We start from the raw sequence: 17644 nt of genomic DNA on the forward strand, positions 1-17644 counted from the left end.
TTTTGATAATGAACTGAATTTTAGAAAGTTCAGCACAAATAGCTTGAAGGACAAGTAGTCATTATATCAGAATAACATATATAATCAAATTTGAGTGCACTTAACCTTAAAATCTTTTTTGTAGGCAAGAATATTTGCCAGTCATTTTTCTTTAATTATTTGCATTAACAAATGGAATTTAAAACATGAAGTAAAAATAGCTATTAATACTATCCTAAATTATTAGAAGCAAATTATATTTGAAAGGAAATTTTTTTATATTGTGGATAGATAAAAATCTAAAAATCTGCACGGAAAAAGCATTATTCAGTATATCCTAAGAGTATTATTTCTATGTTATTGCAATATAAGAGAGAGATACTGAATTTATCAAGACTGTTTCAAAGACTATGAAACAGTCTAGACTAATAAATAACTAAAGGACCTAACTGTTATGGATAAAAGTCTCATTGTTTTATTCCTTTGCTACCATAAAAGTTTCTTGTTAAATAATTATTTTTACTTTTTGAAAGATAAATTGATTCCTACTGACTGATGCAGAGGCAGCTAAAGTTTTTTGGTTTTTTTTTTCTTTTAAAGTTGCAGCATAACATCTCAAAATAGGATGTAAATAAATCAATGTAAAAAACATCCCCAAAATTTATAACAAAAAATTTTATCAAATTAATAGTTTAATTTTTACATTTTTAATCTGAAAGATAAATAATATAAAATACTATGTAACTCTGTAGTTTGATTATCAATCCCATTAATCATCACAGAAAATTGAGAGGAATTTCTTGTTCTTCTCCACTGAAACAATCCTGAAGGAGAGATGAAAGCATCCCTCTGATTCTAAAAAAAAACCAAAAAAAAAACCACCAAAACTTTTTAAGAGGATAAAACCAGAAATAAAAATTCAACTTCCTGCATCTCTCTAGAAAGAGTGAGCATGTGACAACTTCTGCTAGCAAAGACAAAATCCTAGTGGAACAGACTAGTTGATAAATTCTCTGCCATGCAAATAATGACTATTCTGAATGTTCTGCATTTCAGCATGACAAAGAACTTGGAAATATTTTTTACTTTTCCTCTGGTCAGAACTAGAAGGCATCAGAGAGGACAAAGTCATCAATAAACACATGGGATAAAATCCTGCTGTGTTGATATATTGCAAAAAGTACTTTATACCTTTACATGGATATTGCCAGAGGTGCAGTTTGAAAATTAAAGATAGTAGATACAGGTTTTGGTGAACAACATGAATGCTTACAAAGTGTAACTGAATATAACAAGAGGAAAGAATTTGCTTTCACACTGACAAGAGAATGACAAAGAAATAAAATATTTTTTAAAAGGCAATCTAACTTCCACTTGTTATTTTAGGAATAGAAAGGTAAAACCGCATTGTATTAAATATTTTAAAAAACTACGTACCATTTTTGTTAAATCGTGGCCACCCCAGTTCTAGGCAGAACCATCACTCCTGAGTCAAGATATAAAGCCCAAGGGGAACTTCCCATGTAGGCTAGAATTTCTCTAAGAGTATTACACTAAAGCTAAGGAATATGGCCAGATAATCAATGCACTTTCATGCCTGAATCCTAAAAGTCCAATGACACAATCCCTTATGAGCAGAGCAGAAGCTTTGGTTAACAGGTGCCACCACATAAGCCACATTTTTTCTTCTCTCCAGATGGCAGCAGAAGTTATGTTTACAGTATAAAAGTATACTGTACACACTGTATCTCGTAAAGAATCAGGTGGGATTTTTCCCTCTTCAATTAGCATTGCATAGCAATTATCAAAATCCACAGTGAAGAATATTAACTTAAATTCACCCTAAAAATGCTTTAGCATTTTTCTATAAAAGACAGATGTATTTACCTTGACTCTATTAAATATAATTCCCATTAGTGTCACACTCACCAAAGACGTTTAAAGAATAAATGTAAATCTCAGTGCTGTCCTTTACATGCAACACTACAAACAGCAGCATCTCCATTTCTAAAGCATCAGGTTTACTAAATTGCTTTCCAAACTGCAAGCACATGCTGCTGTCCCATCATTAATGTAGAATATATTATTGCCTAGTAAATGTCAAATGGATTCTTATAAAATGATTCATCTATTTAACAGAAACACAAGATAATAACTGAGAGAAAGGAAATACCTTCCCCCAGTAACATTTTCAGTATAAACTTATGGGACCCAAATCCTTAGTTCTCAACAACACACTATAAATAAAGGCCTTTTTGTTTTGAAAATTCTTGTCTGTATATTAATGGTGGGCTTGATTAGCAGTCTATATGTGTTCTTAGCTGTGGAGATGCTGGTCCATTACCTGTAATATAAAAGGAGCAAGAGAAGCAAGAAAAGGAGAAGAGGGGAGTTATATAATGTGGTCTATTTCTGTATTCTTGGTATTGAGAGGAAAAAAGTCTAAAATAATGAGAAGTGTTTTTCTAGCTTTGTTATTAATCTTTATTTACCTTTAATGTATTGACAATTTTTTGTATAATTAATTACTACACAGAAAATACTTCCAATGCTGTTGTGCAAGGTAATTTTACCCTAGTTTTTCTTGCCAGAAAAGAAAACTCTGGCACCTGGGGAATGTCTTGCGTTGCCATCTTTAGCTCTTGCTAAGGAAATCAGCTGAATTTTAAGGTGATACTTTTAGGGTGATATAAATAATGTATATTTCAGAATGCTGTACCCTAGCCTCCTCCTGAGAAGAATCCTCATTCTACTAATTTCAGGCAATGTAATATTGTTATCACTTAAGTTCTAGAAGCCTAAATTACAAATACCATTATAAATAGTAATTTTCTGCTAAGGCAGTAAATTATCACAGGTGTATTAGTAATTTCAAGAACTAGATTGTTATTCTTCTTGAAGATGCACTACACCCTAAAAAAGCACAATATGATTTGCTAAAATTTTTTCTAACCCCCAAATGGAGTTCTCATTGTGCAATAATGGAGACACCTGGAAATAAAGAAGGTATTTGATTGTCCATAGAAGGAGGTCACTGAGGCAAACAAGTCTAAATTAGTGAAAAAAACTGCAGAGCTATTGAACAGCCTGTCACTTCCACTGAATCTGAATATTGCATCAAAGATTTAGTCTGTAAAAAATTTTTCACCAAGTCTAACAAGAACTTCATTGCATGAAAGTAAAAAGGAGTAACTTCAACAGTTTACCATTAAATTAGGAGCTAATAATTTGACTTACAAAGGATTTTTTTGTAAAGAAGTTTCTGATGAACCCTTTCAAAGTTCTAGACGCTAAATTACCATGAATGGCTGCAAAAATGCAGTACGTCAGTGAAAAAAGATAGAAAATTAAATCAAGAGGGACAAAAACCATGTATTTAATTTCTCATACTTTATGGGTTTGGATAACCCTCGGTGAAAGTCAGTCAACTATTGAACTAGAAATGTCAGTTCTTCAAAGGACCAGCCAGTGGAGCTGTAACTGTTTTACTGTGTGCCAAACCAGCATCGTGAGGTACAAAGTGAAGAGACCTGTCCATGGGTTCTGGCTCCATGGAAACATCTAGGCCAAATTAGAAAAGCTGCAGGCAGGAAAGGGAAAAAATAAAGAATGGAGAGGCAGAAGAGAAAGGGTAACTAGAAGAAAAAGCAAACTGCAACTTAAGCTGGGGCAGGGTTCTGCCTAATGCCAACAGATTAACGATAGAGTATAGAACAAAATATATGATAGAGTATAGAACAAAACTGATTTCCTGACAGTGCTGTAGGCAGCACTCAATTCCAGCCACCCCACTGACATCTTTCATAGAACTGCTTGTCCAAGAGCTTTTGAGTCTTGTGGAGTGAATTTTACTGGCCCTCTGAGTACTTTCTTTTTTTAAACAATAAATGAAACCTGAGAAGGTTGAGAAGAATTCCACCTTCAGTAGCACAAATAAGACTGAAATGTCATCTTTTCTGTGATTGCAAAGCTGTTGGAGAGGAACTGGCACAGAGTAAAGAAGTGTGCAGCTGAAAGGTCTCCAAAAGCACCTTGTATCTGGGCATAAACTAGGGCTGGACTTCAGACATGCCTTTCCCCACGTCTGTTGCAGTGTCAAGCTGAGAATTACTGTAGTTGTCTACAAATACAAAGAAGACTGAGATTAGAAGTCCAAAGAGACCAATGACTGCTGCTGTCCCAAGGCTCAAGACGTGTTTTCAGAATTCATTCACAAGATCCCAGGTGTCCTGCTATATTTCCTTTGGAGTTAGGTTAATTAAAACTCCTGATGTGCCCATGATTTTGACATTCTAAACATCCTGGAAAGTTATTTCTTACGGATAAAGCTTAGGAAAGGATTTTCCTAAACTCTTTCACAGATTGGAAGTGAACAGGCCTGGGAAAAGCAGAACAACTGGGAAAATCTTTGGAGTAAGGAAGACAAAAAAAGCTAGGAAAATTATGCTGAAAGAAAAACAGAAGACAGAAACACACCATACAAAAGCTATGAGCACAACTTTTGCATTTGAACTGGAGAGGCAGAGCAAAGCATCTGAATCTTGAGATCTGTATAATCAATCTGCTTTCTAGTTCTCCTTTCCAGTTCTCATCTGGCATATGGTACATCATCCCTACCTGGATGGTTTTGAGTAAAATGTACTTCTCTATTAATACACAAGTATATTTTTCTCACCAGGAAGAGGCCATAGTGTATAATAGACCGCCTGCATGCAGAGCAACTTTTATATATATTATATATATATATATATATATTAACAGACTTATTACACATCTATTATGTTAGTGAATCTGAAAAGAAAGTTTCTACACAGGTGCTGTTGCAGGTAAATAACACATTTCCTTTCCTGGGATTTAGAAGAAGAAAATGTCAAATAAACTATTTTATTGCTATAGAAAAATAATGTTACATTATATTAATTATTGAGGATATAAGGTCAAATATTTAAGAGCAAGCACATATTTATCAACTGGTCTGCAAGAAAGAGAACATCTGTATGTCATAGGAAAAATCAGAAGCATTAAAATCAGGACCCATTACATCATCTAATGTGACTCCAGTTGCACTAAAGATAATTTCCCAACGATTTGAATGTCATCATAGGTATGGACCAAAATGACAGATCTTTCTGAGAGAAGCTGGTTAGTTTGTGGGAAATTTTCATACTAATGCATATACAATGCAACATGAAAACAGAATTCTTGTCACTGAAACTGTTAAAGAAGTACTTTTTGTAAAGGAGTGACTGACATTTCTTACTATAAAAATCTCGACTTTGATGCCTTCTGCAAGAAGCAAGCACTTCAAACTCTGTGACTCTCTTTCCCAATTTAAAAACCAAACATTTGTACAAGTTTTCAAGACTTGTTATTCTTTATTTTTTAAAAATAGGCTTATTAATTCAGTTCCATTCCAAAAGATAAAGGCATACGGTAGGATGGTAGGAGAGTGAAAAAGCAAATTATTAATTGTATGTTGCAGTCATACAGAGATCCTGCTAATTGCAAACCAATGTTTCAATTTTAAATAAACTGGTCATTTTTTTCAACTTGCTAATATAAACCTTTCCTGTAAAACATGTCTTCTGTCTTTTCTGTGGAAGTGGAATTTAGAATTGTTCCTACTTGGAAGGAAGGAAGAAGAATCTACAGATAAATTTTAATTGAACATAAATTTTTAGCATCTAAGCCACCACAGCATTTGTTTTAATCATATTCAGTTTATGTGCTACGGAAACACTTCATGAGAAAAAAACTGCTTTTGGGGCATGCAATGTTATTAAGATTTAAATATCTTAATGCTTTTATGAAGTGTTGTAATTTCCCTTAATTCATGGATTTAAAACTTCTATTAGGAATTGAAATATTTTCCCACATTAAAAGAAAAAATTTACTCTAATTTTAATGGGAACGTTTTTTACTACATATTCCAATGGATTTCCTCTCCTTAGAATTACTTTAAACTGACATATGTATTTTCTTTCTGTGATTTTTTGCATGAAATCTATGCTCTGCCATGTTTTATTTTGCTCTGCTATTTCTTGTTCACTTATTTCATATATAGATACATATTAATAAAAAGAGGAACCTGGGACACTTTTCTGGTTTGAATGCTGGTTTTGGGTTTTTTTCCTAACAGAACTTGAAGAATCAGAAAAAAAAAAATTTACAGATATTATTAAATAATACCTGAAAAAAAAAATCTTAGCCATCAATTAATAGGAGTTAATTCCTACCACATGGCATACTTGCAGCATTACTGAAATGATAGAGGTTTTAAATTCTATAGAGGTTTCTGGAAAAAAAGCTAATAGGCTAATACAGTAGTGGATATACTATGCCATCTTAAATTGTTGATCTGAATTCAACTAGAACACACTGGGTTGTAAACAAATGGCATGTGTTTGGCTGTGTCACGCTGTGCAAAGAACATACAGCCTAGAAGGCATCAAACAGGGTGCCAAATACCAACAAAATAAAAAATCAGCTACACACAGCCTAGGAGGAACTACCACAGTGGCATCAAATAGGGTGCCAAATACCAACAAAATTAAAAATCAGCTACATACCTTAAATCTGCTTTTCCACAACTGTCCGAAGGATTCCAAAGAAAGACTAATATATCTAGTTATGTACTCAAGAACATGTAGAGTGAAGAGTAAAAACTTACTGTGATCCAATGAAGTGTTCCAAAATGAAGTTTAAACCAACCACAACCAAAAGACAACTGACTTTTAAAACCTAGGAAAATGAACTTGTTCCCACTGAAATGCATGGCAAGTTTCCATTGATATGTTTTGTAGGAATGATCTTTAGTACTGCTGTTTAATGCCTAATCCATATTACTGTTATTTTTTTGCACAATTCAACTTGGAATGCAGCAGTGTGATATGAAAAGGGATTTTTGTTTGCAAACTTGGAATGAAATCTGGCTTGGACTAGATTGCATAATAAAGAAGCCAGCAAAAAGGAATTTGACACTCACCATTCTGGCAGAACTCAAGTTTCTCAAAACAAAAAGATTAAAAATACTTTGATATTGTTTTTAAAATGAAAACCAAAAGGAAGAAAATGTAAATGTTAAACCGTGCCAGATTACTGAGGTCTTTTTAATAATTATTACCTTTTTCAAAGTGGTTTGAAACTAATAATAAAGCTTACCTAAATGTACTGCAAAATTTTTAAAAAGTCTCTTACTGGCTACAAGTCAGAAAATCTATTATTCCTTTATACTAGCATGTTGAATCTCAAACTGTTAGATTTAACAAATCCCTTATTTCTTCTTCTTTACAACCTATTACTGAATTAATTAGGAGTTCTCAGTACTTATTCAGCACAGTACTTACACATGCTCCCAACTTCACACTCCCAAGACAACCCAAATCCTTATCTGGCTTCACTGACTTTATTGTAAGTTAAGTTAAGCAGAAGTTTATGACTGAATAAGCACTCTGGTATTTTGTTGAAACAGGAACTTGACTTCTGCAGATAAGAAGGAGTCCCTCTGACTTCTTCTGTTTACATGTGCTCAGTTTTATTAGGTCACAGTTATATGCCTTTAGCATAATAGGGATAACAGTCATTTGAGTTTCAGACCTATCATTTTGTCAAGTCATGACTCAAGAATAGTGCATGTGGAGAGGAAGATGGAAAGAAGTGTAGTATGAATCAAATTCTTAATATACAACTACAGAATAACAAGATTAGCATATTTTCAATTATTATTACCACAGCCATTTGTAGAGAAGATTAAGTGGATCAGAAGAATTAATCTTTGAAAGTATAGATGTACTAATTTCAGCCATTGAATAATGGTAGCAAATATTGATACTGATTACCTTTGTGCTATGGGAGTTAAAAATCTACCTACAAAGTCTGAAATAAAACTCTAGGTTTGGAAATATCTGTTAATCAAATGACATACTATGGATTTCAATGGTTTGCTCATGCTGCTTTAGCAATATATCTTAGTCATGACTTGGCAATTCAATGATCATGAAGCCTTTGATCTCTCTCCTGACCAGCTAGACAGTATCAGCCAAAAGACAGTGGGAGAAAGACTGTTTCAATGCAATGGATATTCTTTCAAGCCAAACTGAGAAGTCACCAGCTCTATTTCTGCAGACTTTTATTTTTGTTGCAATTAATTAAATAGAGAGCAAATTCAATGACCTAAAGTCAGAAGGATATTTATCACATAGTAATAATTCCTTGGGTCAGTTAACACGCTGTAGGTTATTTATTCTCCAACTGTGTCACAAAAATGAGTCAGTGCTGGTTAACCAGAAAATATTTTTTCCTGTTAATCAGTGATGTAATTTTCAAAGTGGAAGGTAGCAGTAAAAGAGAAACAAAGTAAAAATGAAAAGCAAAAATAAAATCTTTACCCTAATAAAAAGGATCTTCTCTCCAACTCTGTATCTTCCCTGTGAAAGACGCTCCACGCAGAACTTATTAGGGCATTTACAAGGTGGATCTTCAGAAATGTGTTTAACCTATAAAACAAGTTATTAATAGGAACTGTTTAAAATAGCATGGATAGCAAAACATTCAATAAGACACTTGTCATAATTAAAGTCTAAATTTATGATATTTTTTTTGGTTTTGCTTAACATTTCTGTAACCCCAGAAAGCCTCCTATGGTGCTTCCAATAGCAATTATTGAGTAGTTGAGTTTAAAATGTTACATAATTCAGCATCAAATTTGCACTCTTTATCTGAATTCAAGCAGCCTGTTACATGGAGTTCAGCACTAAACTTTTGTAACTCTATTCTCAGTATTTTATGATTAATCAGCTCAAAGTGCTAATACAGCTAACAGGCAAAATGAAGATGTCATAAGATGTGTCCTACCTTCTAAATATATATAAATATAGAGGTATCTTCCTTACCAGTAAGAGGCTCTGCCTCTTTAAAACTGTGCACAAACACCTTAGGAAAAAAGCATACAGAAAATACTGTGACATCATTAAAAATTAATGCCAAGACACTCCTCAGTAGTTTCAACTGCCCTTTGATGTGCTCCTTGTTAGGGCTAGTTCAATTGAAATTAATTTAAAGGGACCTCAATAGCACTATCATTGCCAAACCTAACTACATAACCCCAAAAAATAAGGGCTGAGAAAAAACAGATGAAAACCACTTTCCTGCATGCTATTAGTTGCATCAGCTTGACTTTGGCCTCCTTGCTCTGGCATGTGCTACCAAAGACTGATGTTTAGTAAAAGTACATTTTGTACTCTCCGGTGATGGGAAAGTAGCAAAGGCATCAATATCAAAAGAGCAGATCTGGCTGTGAAACTCTTCCTTGACATTCAAATTGCACTTCTGCATAGGAGCAGCAAGAATAAGTGCAGCATTTTCATACGCTGTGGTACACTTGGACAAAATTTGTAGCTTGTATGTCAGCATCAAACGATGCAAAATGCCAGAGGAACTTGCAGATGTTTGTCCATTTCAAACAATATTCCAAAGACATTTTCATATCCAGTTTGTAAACCAAGGCCTGTAAAAATAGTCTGAGGCCCAGGAAAGGATATTGTCTAAACAGCTAAACAGCTAACAAATTAAAGTCTTAAATTGTTCCATAAAAAGAAAAAATGCTTGGCCAAAGATATAGCACTTTAATGAGTGTTTTGTTTATCATGAACAGATAAGGCTTCTGAAGTACAAACGTTTTCCAGATCTGCTTTAAGAATTAAGTTATAGTTTGTTAAATAAGCCAAAACAAACTTAGAAGGCAACCAATTATTGTTTCTATACTTTTGAAACTAGCCCTGTTGAGTGATTTAATGGCTTTCCAATTATTTCTGAAATGGTTCAATGCCTTTATCTGAATAACTTCATCACCCTGTGGAGAGTGTTTTATAAGTATTCTTAAGACTTACTTATTTTTAATCAGGGCATTATATTTTTATGAAGAAGAGTAACTAAAATCAATTTAACAGAGGAACTCTACATGCATTTTACACACAAAAAGTATTTCTCAAGTATCAGATGAGATGTCCTCATTTTGAATGCATCAGGTTTTTAATTTTAAAATCAGTTACTCAAATTATTTTTATCAACATGGATGAGACTTAGCCTCCATTTCTGGTGAATAAACTATTTAGATAGTTAATCAGTGGCTAATGACTTAAATCCAAGTGCAGGTTGCTGAGGATGAGAAAAGTGTATTCCTGTATTTCTTGGAAGGTGGTACCAAGACTGGAATCATGCCTAGGAAGCCTTTTCAACGGCCCTCTGAAAACTGTTAAATAATGAGGGATTCCTGACATAATATCCTATGGCACTATCACCCTGATAGCTGAAAATGGGTAGTAGGAACTTAATGCTTCGTCCACTAGAGTTCATACAAGGACTCAAAAACCCAGAGTAACTGGGCCTAACAAGTTCAAAGTTGTTTTGAGCTGTGTAAGCAAAACAGACCCATCTTCTGCCTGTGAAGAGTGAAAGGCAACAGATCTATTCTGGTGTAAAAGAGAGGATAATAAGATCCTCACTGCTGATCCTGCTGGTGCGAGTTCCATTGCCTGACTGTCCCAAAGGACACAGAAGTATTGAGTGGAATTTGGAAATCAAATAAGGAAGCAGGGGGAGGAATTATATTCTATTTTATTTTAAGTCTGGACTATATGAGAAACTGCTGCTATTTTATGGTGTGAGTGTCTGGGGCAGTGCAGGTCAGGGCTCTAGCTGGATGAATTCCATTCTGTTTCTACCCGTGCTGCTTTCTAAATTAAAGGAGATGGTTAGAGAAAACCTACATTCTCTCTGTTCAATTTCTACAAGATATGCAGCCACCAGCCTCCTTCTACATATAACTGTTCTTTCTCAATTCTTTTGAAACACAAGTGCTTTTGCAAAGTTAAAGAAGAAATACAAACCAGAAAATTTTAAATGTAATTACAGTCATCGAATAAAAAAAGTGTTTCAATAAAATGAAGGAACATTATATTCCATCTGCTCTTTGTAACAGGAAAGTGGCACATGGATTTTTCAAGAAGTGCTTTGTAACTCCCAGGTGGCACATCTACCTTGCAATGTAGTAGTTACTATGGTAACTGCTTCTTTTTACAGGCTAGATTTGTACTTTTCCAGTTTAACCTCTTCATGGCCTCAAAATGTGTCCTTTTCATCTGATTCCAGCTATTTCAAATGAACCCCTGTGGGTTTGCACCAGAAACATGAACAGTCAATATGCTGCAGCAAGTTTAATGAAATTCAAAGCAAGATTCTAACAATGAGGAAAACAATGCTTGTTTTTTTTACTAAGTGAGAATCATGTAGAACAGCATAAAAATTAGGCTGAAATATCTCAGAAGTGTTTGTTAACATTCACTACAAGTCAGTATGAGACAAATCTTGTCCTGACTCAGTCCTTCCCCAGACAAAGCACCAAGTGGGAGTTGGTGAATAAGGAGTAAAAGTAATAATAAGAAAATGTGGCCCTAAGCACAAAGCTAGGCTAAGCTGCAGAACTCCTACACAGTGTGACTTTTTTTTCCCCCCTAAAGCTTCAGACATAAATAATTGTGGTCAAAAACCAAATAATTCTATAAGTCTACAAATGTTTAAAATAGAGTGAGATGTTAAACTTAGGCTTGTGTGTGTTTTTCAAGTAAGCACATATCAGAATCAATAAAATAGGAAGAAGTTTCCTCCCACAACTTACAGCATCATCCAACAGTTTTCCTGTGCTCTTTTTCCCAGGAGACTTTGTGGGTGATGGTGAAGGAGATGGAAGGGGAGCTGAAAGTGTTTCCTCCTGTTCAATCTCTTTTTCCAATTTTATTAATCCAGGAGGTTCAACCCCACACCTTTTAGAAACACGCAAATAATAAATTACTAGTCCGTATAAAGTATTATATAGTTTAAAACAAAACAGTGGAAAGAATTTCTACCTTGTGTGCAATAACAGAATGATAAACACATTAATAAACATGTTTAAAATACACCAACCCATATTGCCATAATTTCAAATTAACAGAAAAAAATTAGATGCAGTTTCTCAGTTAATCAAATTTACAGGAAATACAGGTACTTTTTCAGCTTCTCTGTCTGATATCATATATGCTGGTGAATAATTTATGAACAACACTAGACCTCACAGAATCAAGTTCAGTACATTTGCACTTTTTTCTATTTTATTTTTTTCTTTCCAAACAGCATCTTTTCAAATTACTTAACAACTAATATTTCATGTTAGTATTTTCTGAAGAAATACAAATGCAAAGGGATTAAGGGTTTTCCTGGTTTCAGCTACTGCACTGAATTTATAGATAAGTAAACTGAGACATGGCCATTACTCTTCAGAAGTGGTTAGTGTTTCTACTAATTCATTTTTGACAGCCAGTCTTCAGATCTCTGTTTACAGTGGCAACACACCTGTAGCTCCAGCTAGAACAAAATACATGCAACTTCATCATGGATAAACTCAAACCAGAGCACTTGAAGAGCCAGACTCTTTTTGAAAGATCTTCTGAAAGCTTTATGGCAAGTGATTGAGTCAGTGTCTCACAGCAAGCAGCAGAGCTTGGACACAACTCAAAAGCTTAAAAGTGCATCCCATTTTCCTAATTACCGATAAGCCCCTTCTGTTTTTTTATCTGCCAACACTGAACAAACCCCAGAAAAACATCCAGAGTTCCCTTCTCAGAGAATGACTTCAGCTTGGAAAAGTTATCATGCCAGGTAGACCTCTCATAGCAAACTACTTGCACAATTGAAATTATATTTTTTTCTGTAGCAGAAAAGTCCACAGTGTAGATACAGAACTATACTGACTTACCTAGGTAAGACCTGGACACTAAAATATTGAGCAGTAACAAATACATATCATGAAAATTAAAGCTAAATACCATAATGATCTTAGAAGGGTACAGAGAAAAGATATAAGCACACATATTAGCTTTTGAGTTTTCTGATAATGTTTAATTTAGTCATACTACTGCCTAGTAAATTAATAGAAAGCAAACCAAGAACCAAATCTGTGCTTGTATTGGCTTCTAACTGGTGCAGTCTGCATAATGAAAAGTCAGCCAACATTGAAGCAAGCACTTATACACAACCTATTTACTTCCTGTCTGCCTGCAGATGCTGACAGGCTGTAAATTATGTAATTCCCACTGGGCTCTAAGCCTACTCCTGCATACAGCCTTACTCATCAAATAAAACTCTTCCACTGTAAGAAATGTTGCTTCATTGCTTCTACTACTTTTCATAGTTTCTAAATTTTGTCTTTGTGACAGACTTTTAAAGTTCCCTGTACTTCCAGTACTCTGAATTCCTCTGACGAACAGCTGAAAAATAAAATCAGCAATCAAACAAACACACACGCTTTTTTCCCCCCAATGCTGTATGAACCCAAAGCAAAGTTGCTGGAAAGCTGAAATTGTAAAAAGCCACATCTTTTCTGAGAGGGGCAGAGGTGCAAATTCTGGGAAGGTATGCTAAGCATTTCCTTTTCTGCTTCTTTCTAGCCTGGCTTCTCACAGCTACGCATGAAGCAGCACTGGACTGTAACATGATCTCTGTTAGACTTCTTAGACCACTTTCCATTTTTATCAAGGTAAAATTGAATACAATAGCAGAAAGACATTGAAACTGCTCAACAGTAATCCAAAAGACCTGTGAGAGTTGTTTAACCCTGTAAGAGTCTAACAGTAACTGAGGACCTTCATTCTTTGTGCAGAAAAACTAATTTAGCTGTTTTCCATTGCATAATCACTGACTTTCAGATACTTCGGAGAATGCTGGACCTGTGTAACCGACTGCAATAGTCCTGTGCATTTTCAGAGGTCAATTCCACCCTGTAGGACACTTTCTTCTCTCATAAATTTCACTGTATTGACATAACATCTGCCAGTGACACAAGGCCTCATTTTAACTACTGAAGTGTTGCAGACGATCTCAGAATGCTGTTTTCATAAAGAGATGAAATTCAGGATAATTTCTCAGGCAATTGTACTTTTATTAATATCTTTGAACTGCCACTCTTTGAGCCAAGTGGCACACCAGTTTCCCACTCAATGTGCAGTCCATTCATCAAGACCATCTGTCCCTAATTTGTCTAAGAGGACACTATGAGATAACGTGCTAAAAGCATTACCAAAGCAAAGGTGAATGATCACCTGTCTCCCTTCCTCCAGAGAGTATCTGCTGAATACCAGTTCAAGTTCAGCAGAACAGAGCTCAGTTTAACTCCTCCTCAAGCAATCCTCATTCTGCCACACTTGTGCCCCAATCACAAGTCCATTTGCATAAAATAAAAAAGCTTAGGTTGACTTTTGGGCTTTACAGACCTGAAGACTAACAGTAATCTAGCTGGGCAAAGTGGGCCAAAAGCTGAGCCCTTGTGATGAGTTTGAACATATCATTCTGCTTCTAAAATTACTCAGGGTCTCTTACACTTTTTGTTCTTTAAAAACAGACTGAGGCACCTTTTCAAAGTGCTTTTTCTGCAGCTCCTGTTCAGGAAAGCAGATCCCTAAGACTGCAAACAGACCCGGTTTGCTCTACAAAGCACACATCTGTCTTCTCCCTTGTTTAAAGCAGCACAGGAACCTCACTTTAATGTGCTCTTTCCTACACTTAAAGAAGGCAATTATCAATTCTCCTTTCCCATACAGTTCTAGTTTACCACAGCACAGGCAAACGGGCATCATATATTTAGTTTTCAGTTATATTAACCTGACATTTCAGTTCTGTTTTTGTGTACCTTGGAAGCACACAAGATTATAAATGGGGATTTGTTTGTTTTGAAGAGATACTAGTGCGGGAAAGTAGACAGATATGTTGTTTGACCCTAAGCTAGAAATAAAATTAAAATAAAGAAACATAAATAACAGAAATGGAAACACAATATATAAAATAATCATTAATGATATATGGTAATATTCACGCATTATAAATAAAAAATACAATACAAATATTTTAAGGGTAAAGGGATAGATATGCATAATAAATGAAAGCATGGGTTATTTATTTCTTCAGTACTTCTTTTCATGTCTGGAACAGAAAGCATCCGAGACATGGAAGCTTAAGACAAATATAAAGGATAAGATTCTATTTTCATTCCCTTGTAGACCTATTGAGTCATCAAATCTCACTGCAAAATGAGATTAATCTAACTCAACCAACTTTAGCAGAGTCTGGCACTGCCTAACCACACCCATGCATTACCTGAGGAAGCTGGATACTATAGAGTGACCAGCTGGGGCAGATACCCCTGACAGTTATGCCCCAGGCATAGGGGCTCTAGGTGCTGATAGATCTATCTCCCAGCTGGTCTTGAAAGCACAGTTTATTTGCTCAGGTAAATTAAGATTCATTAAAATTATTTTGATTATTCATTTGCAGATCAAAATACTTTCTTCTTTGTGGGAAGTTAAAACAATTTGCCATTTGAACACAAGTTCTGGAGATAACAAAATAATTGAAAACCTGAAATCACTATTTTTTTTTGATCATTGCTGTTCCTATGCAAGCTTCCACTGACAGCAAGTGTTTTTCTGAAACTTGACCATGAGAAAAATTTCTAGTTTTCCATGTGAGTTCATTCACAAAATATGAACACACATGATGCAATTTTAACACAGCCAATACTAGTCCTTAAATTAATAATAAACAGGGGTCTCCCTCACCTTGATTGTTACCACAAGGAATTCTTCTGAAATTAATGAAGCTATTTGAATAGCAAGATACTTGCTATTTTACACACATTAATGAAGGCAACTGCAATTTACATGCAAGACTGGGTAGCAGTCCTGATGCTCATGTATTTTTCAGTAAATCTTATGCACTATGCTAGTTAAACCTACATCTGCAAAAAGGGGGAAAAAAATCACATTCTAGTTTCTGTAATTTTGATTGCTTAGCCAAAGTCTTTGTCTTGTTGTCAAAGATAACATTACAATGTACTGAAGTTCAGCACAGTTAAAATCATCTTGGTCAGATTTAGATCATGTGAAGATCATCTTATTATCAACAGACTTAATTAAATTGCAGTTATTTATAGAGACATCTGACTTTGGAATGAGAAACAGCTCAAAACTGTATAGAAAAAAATTCTCAAACCCTTCCTCTCCTAATAGAAGGATAGCCTACAAATATCTTCATTGAAGGACTGGTATTTTGTAGTATTTGTTAAGAACTGGCTTCAAGTGTGACATCAAGACAAACATTCTATTTGAACCTAATGAGCACAAAACTTAGCTTGAGATGTGCTGACTTAATATGTCTGTCAATACCCCCACTGTCAAGAATGCAAATATTTCAACAGTCTTTAAATATTTTCACCTACCTTGCTGCAATTCTTCCAAGTTCCAGCAAACAAAGGCACACTTCTCTTGGCTGCTTGTGGAGTACTAGAAAAGCAAAATGAAGATGGAAAACAATGATATATAAAAGCTATTTTAAAGATCTTAGTGATGGAATGGAACCTAATCATCAACGTCTGTTACTCTTGACTCTTATAAACATTTGTTTTCTTTGGCTTGCTGTAGAGTTTTATTGGAATAAAAAGGATGGGATTGATGAGTGGCTCTCAGAGTTCAGATAGTTCAGAAGCTCAATTTAATTATCTAAATCACTGAAAAATTATTTGGGGTAATTGGTAATCTGCAAGCAGTTAATAACTATTTAAAAATATTTAAGAGATCTGGCACAAAACTTTAATTAGTAGAAAGTCAAAAATAATAACATTAGAGCGATACATTTCTTTCTATAAACTAAGAGAATTCATATCCTTTAGATCACTATTTTTCTTAACCAAATTAATTTTAAAAAATAAAAAAGTTGCATTAACAAAGACGTACCTTACTATAAATTTGGTCCTGAATTTTTTTTCACATCTACTCTTAAAGTAAATATGAAACTAGAATGCTTTAGGAATCAGTTCTTCACAATATAAAAATACCGAACAGACAAAAAGAGTTTCTCCTTTACACATACTTATATATAATGCAAGTCTGCATGCCTGGATTCCACACAGAATAGGTTTTTTATGATTCAGAAGTAGCTGTGACACAGCATGATCATCTCATTATTGTGAGAGATTGAAATGTTAGGGATTATTGTCCCAACCATCCACTTGCAAAAGCAGCAGGGGCTTTGCTGAGGCCAGGTTTGCACTCCTTATGGGAAAGAGAGGGGGAGAGTTTTTGGGTGTGTGGTGGTGCAATATCTCAGCTGTGTAAGAGCAGTTCCAGGCACAGAGGTGGTGTGAACTCACCACCAGAGGATGACCACGACAAACCAAATTCTGTTTAGCAACAAACTGGGTTTTGAGCCAAATAAGGGAAAATACTCATAAGAAGCAGATTCTGCAAAGTGGAATAGTGCTTTTTATCATGGCAATGTCCTACCTGACATAACTGGCTGAGGTGTTAACTCCCCTCTGTGGAAGGTATTGGGACAGTCACATACATCACTTCTGATGGGGCAAAAGTGGCTCAGCTACGCTGATGTGACAGCCACCTGTCATGCTTTAGGTGTCACAAACCATCAGAGTCCTCCAAAACATGCTCAGACACTTTCTGAGGCTTTCCACAAGAGGACTGCACCTGATCCACAGTGCTGGATCAGACTGTGCAACACCCTCGTGATGCTGCAGAGCCAGGGACAGGCGAAATGACTCGCACCATTTTAGAAGGCCAAATGAGTG

The 17644-nt window shown here is 35.1% G+C and overlaps 1 protein-coding gene across 1 annotated transcript in view; it reads right to left on the reverse strand.

Annotated features, from left to right (window-relative positions):
- The window catches only part of GAS2 (growth arrest specific 2), an 84429-nt gene that overhangs the window by 25095 nt on the left and 41690 nt on the right, over positions 1–17644 (reverse strand). The window contains exons 5-7 of the mRNA XM_021528539.3: positions 16283–16346; positions 11654–11798; positions 8367–8474 (exon numbers count right to left, since the gene is read on the reverse strand). Of these exons, the coding sequence (XP_021384214.1) occupies positions 8367–8474; positions 11654–11798; positions 16283–16346 (317 nt within the window). The remainder of the gene's footprint in view (positions 1–8366; positions 8475–11653; positions 11799–16282; positions 16347–17644) is intronic.

This window comes from Lonchura striata, chromosome 6 (assembly GCF_046129695.1).
Source record: "Lonchura striata isolate bLonStr1 chromosome 6, bLonStr1.mat, whole genome shotgun sequence".
Taxonomy (NCBI): domain Eukaryota; kingdom Metazoa; phylum Chordata; class Aves; order Passeriformes; family Estrildidae; genus Lonchura; species Lonchura striata.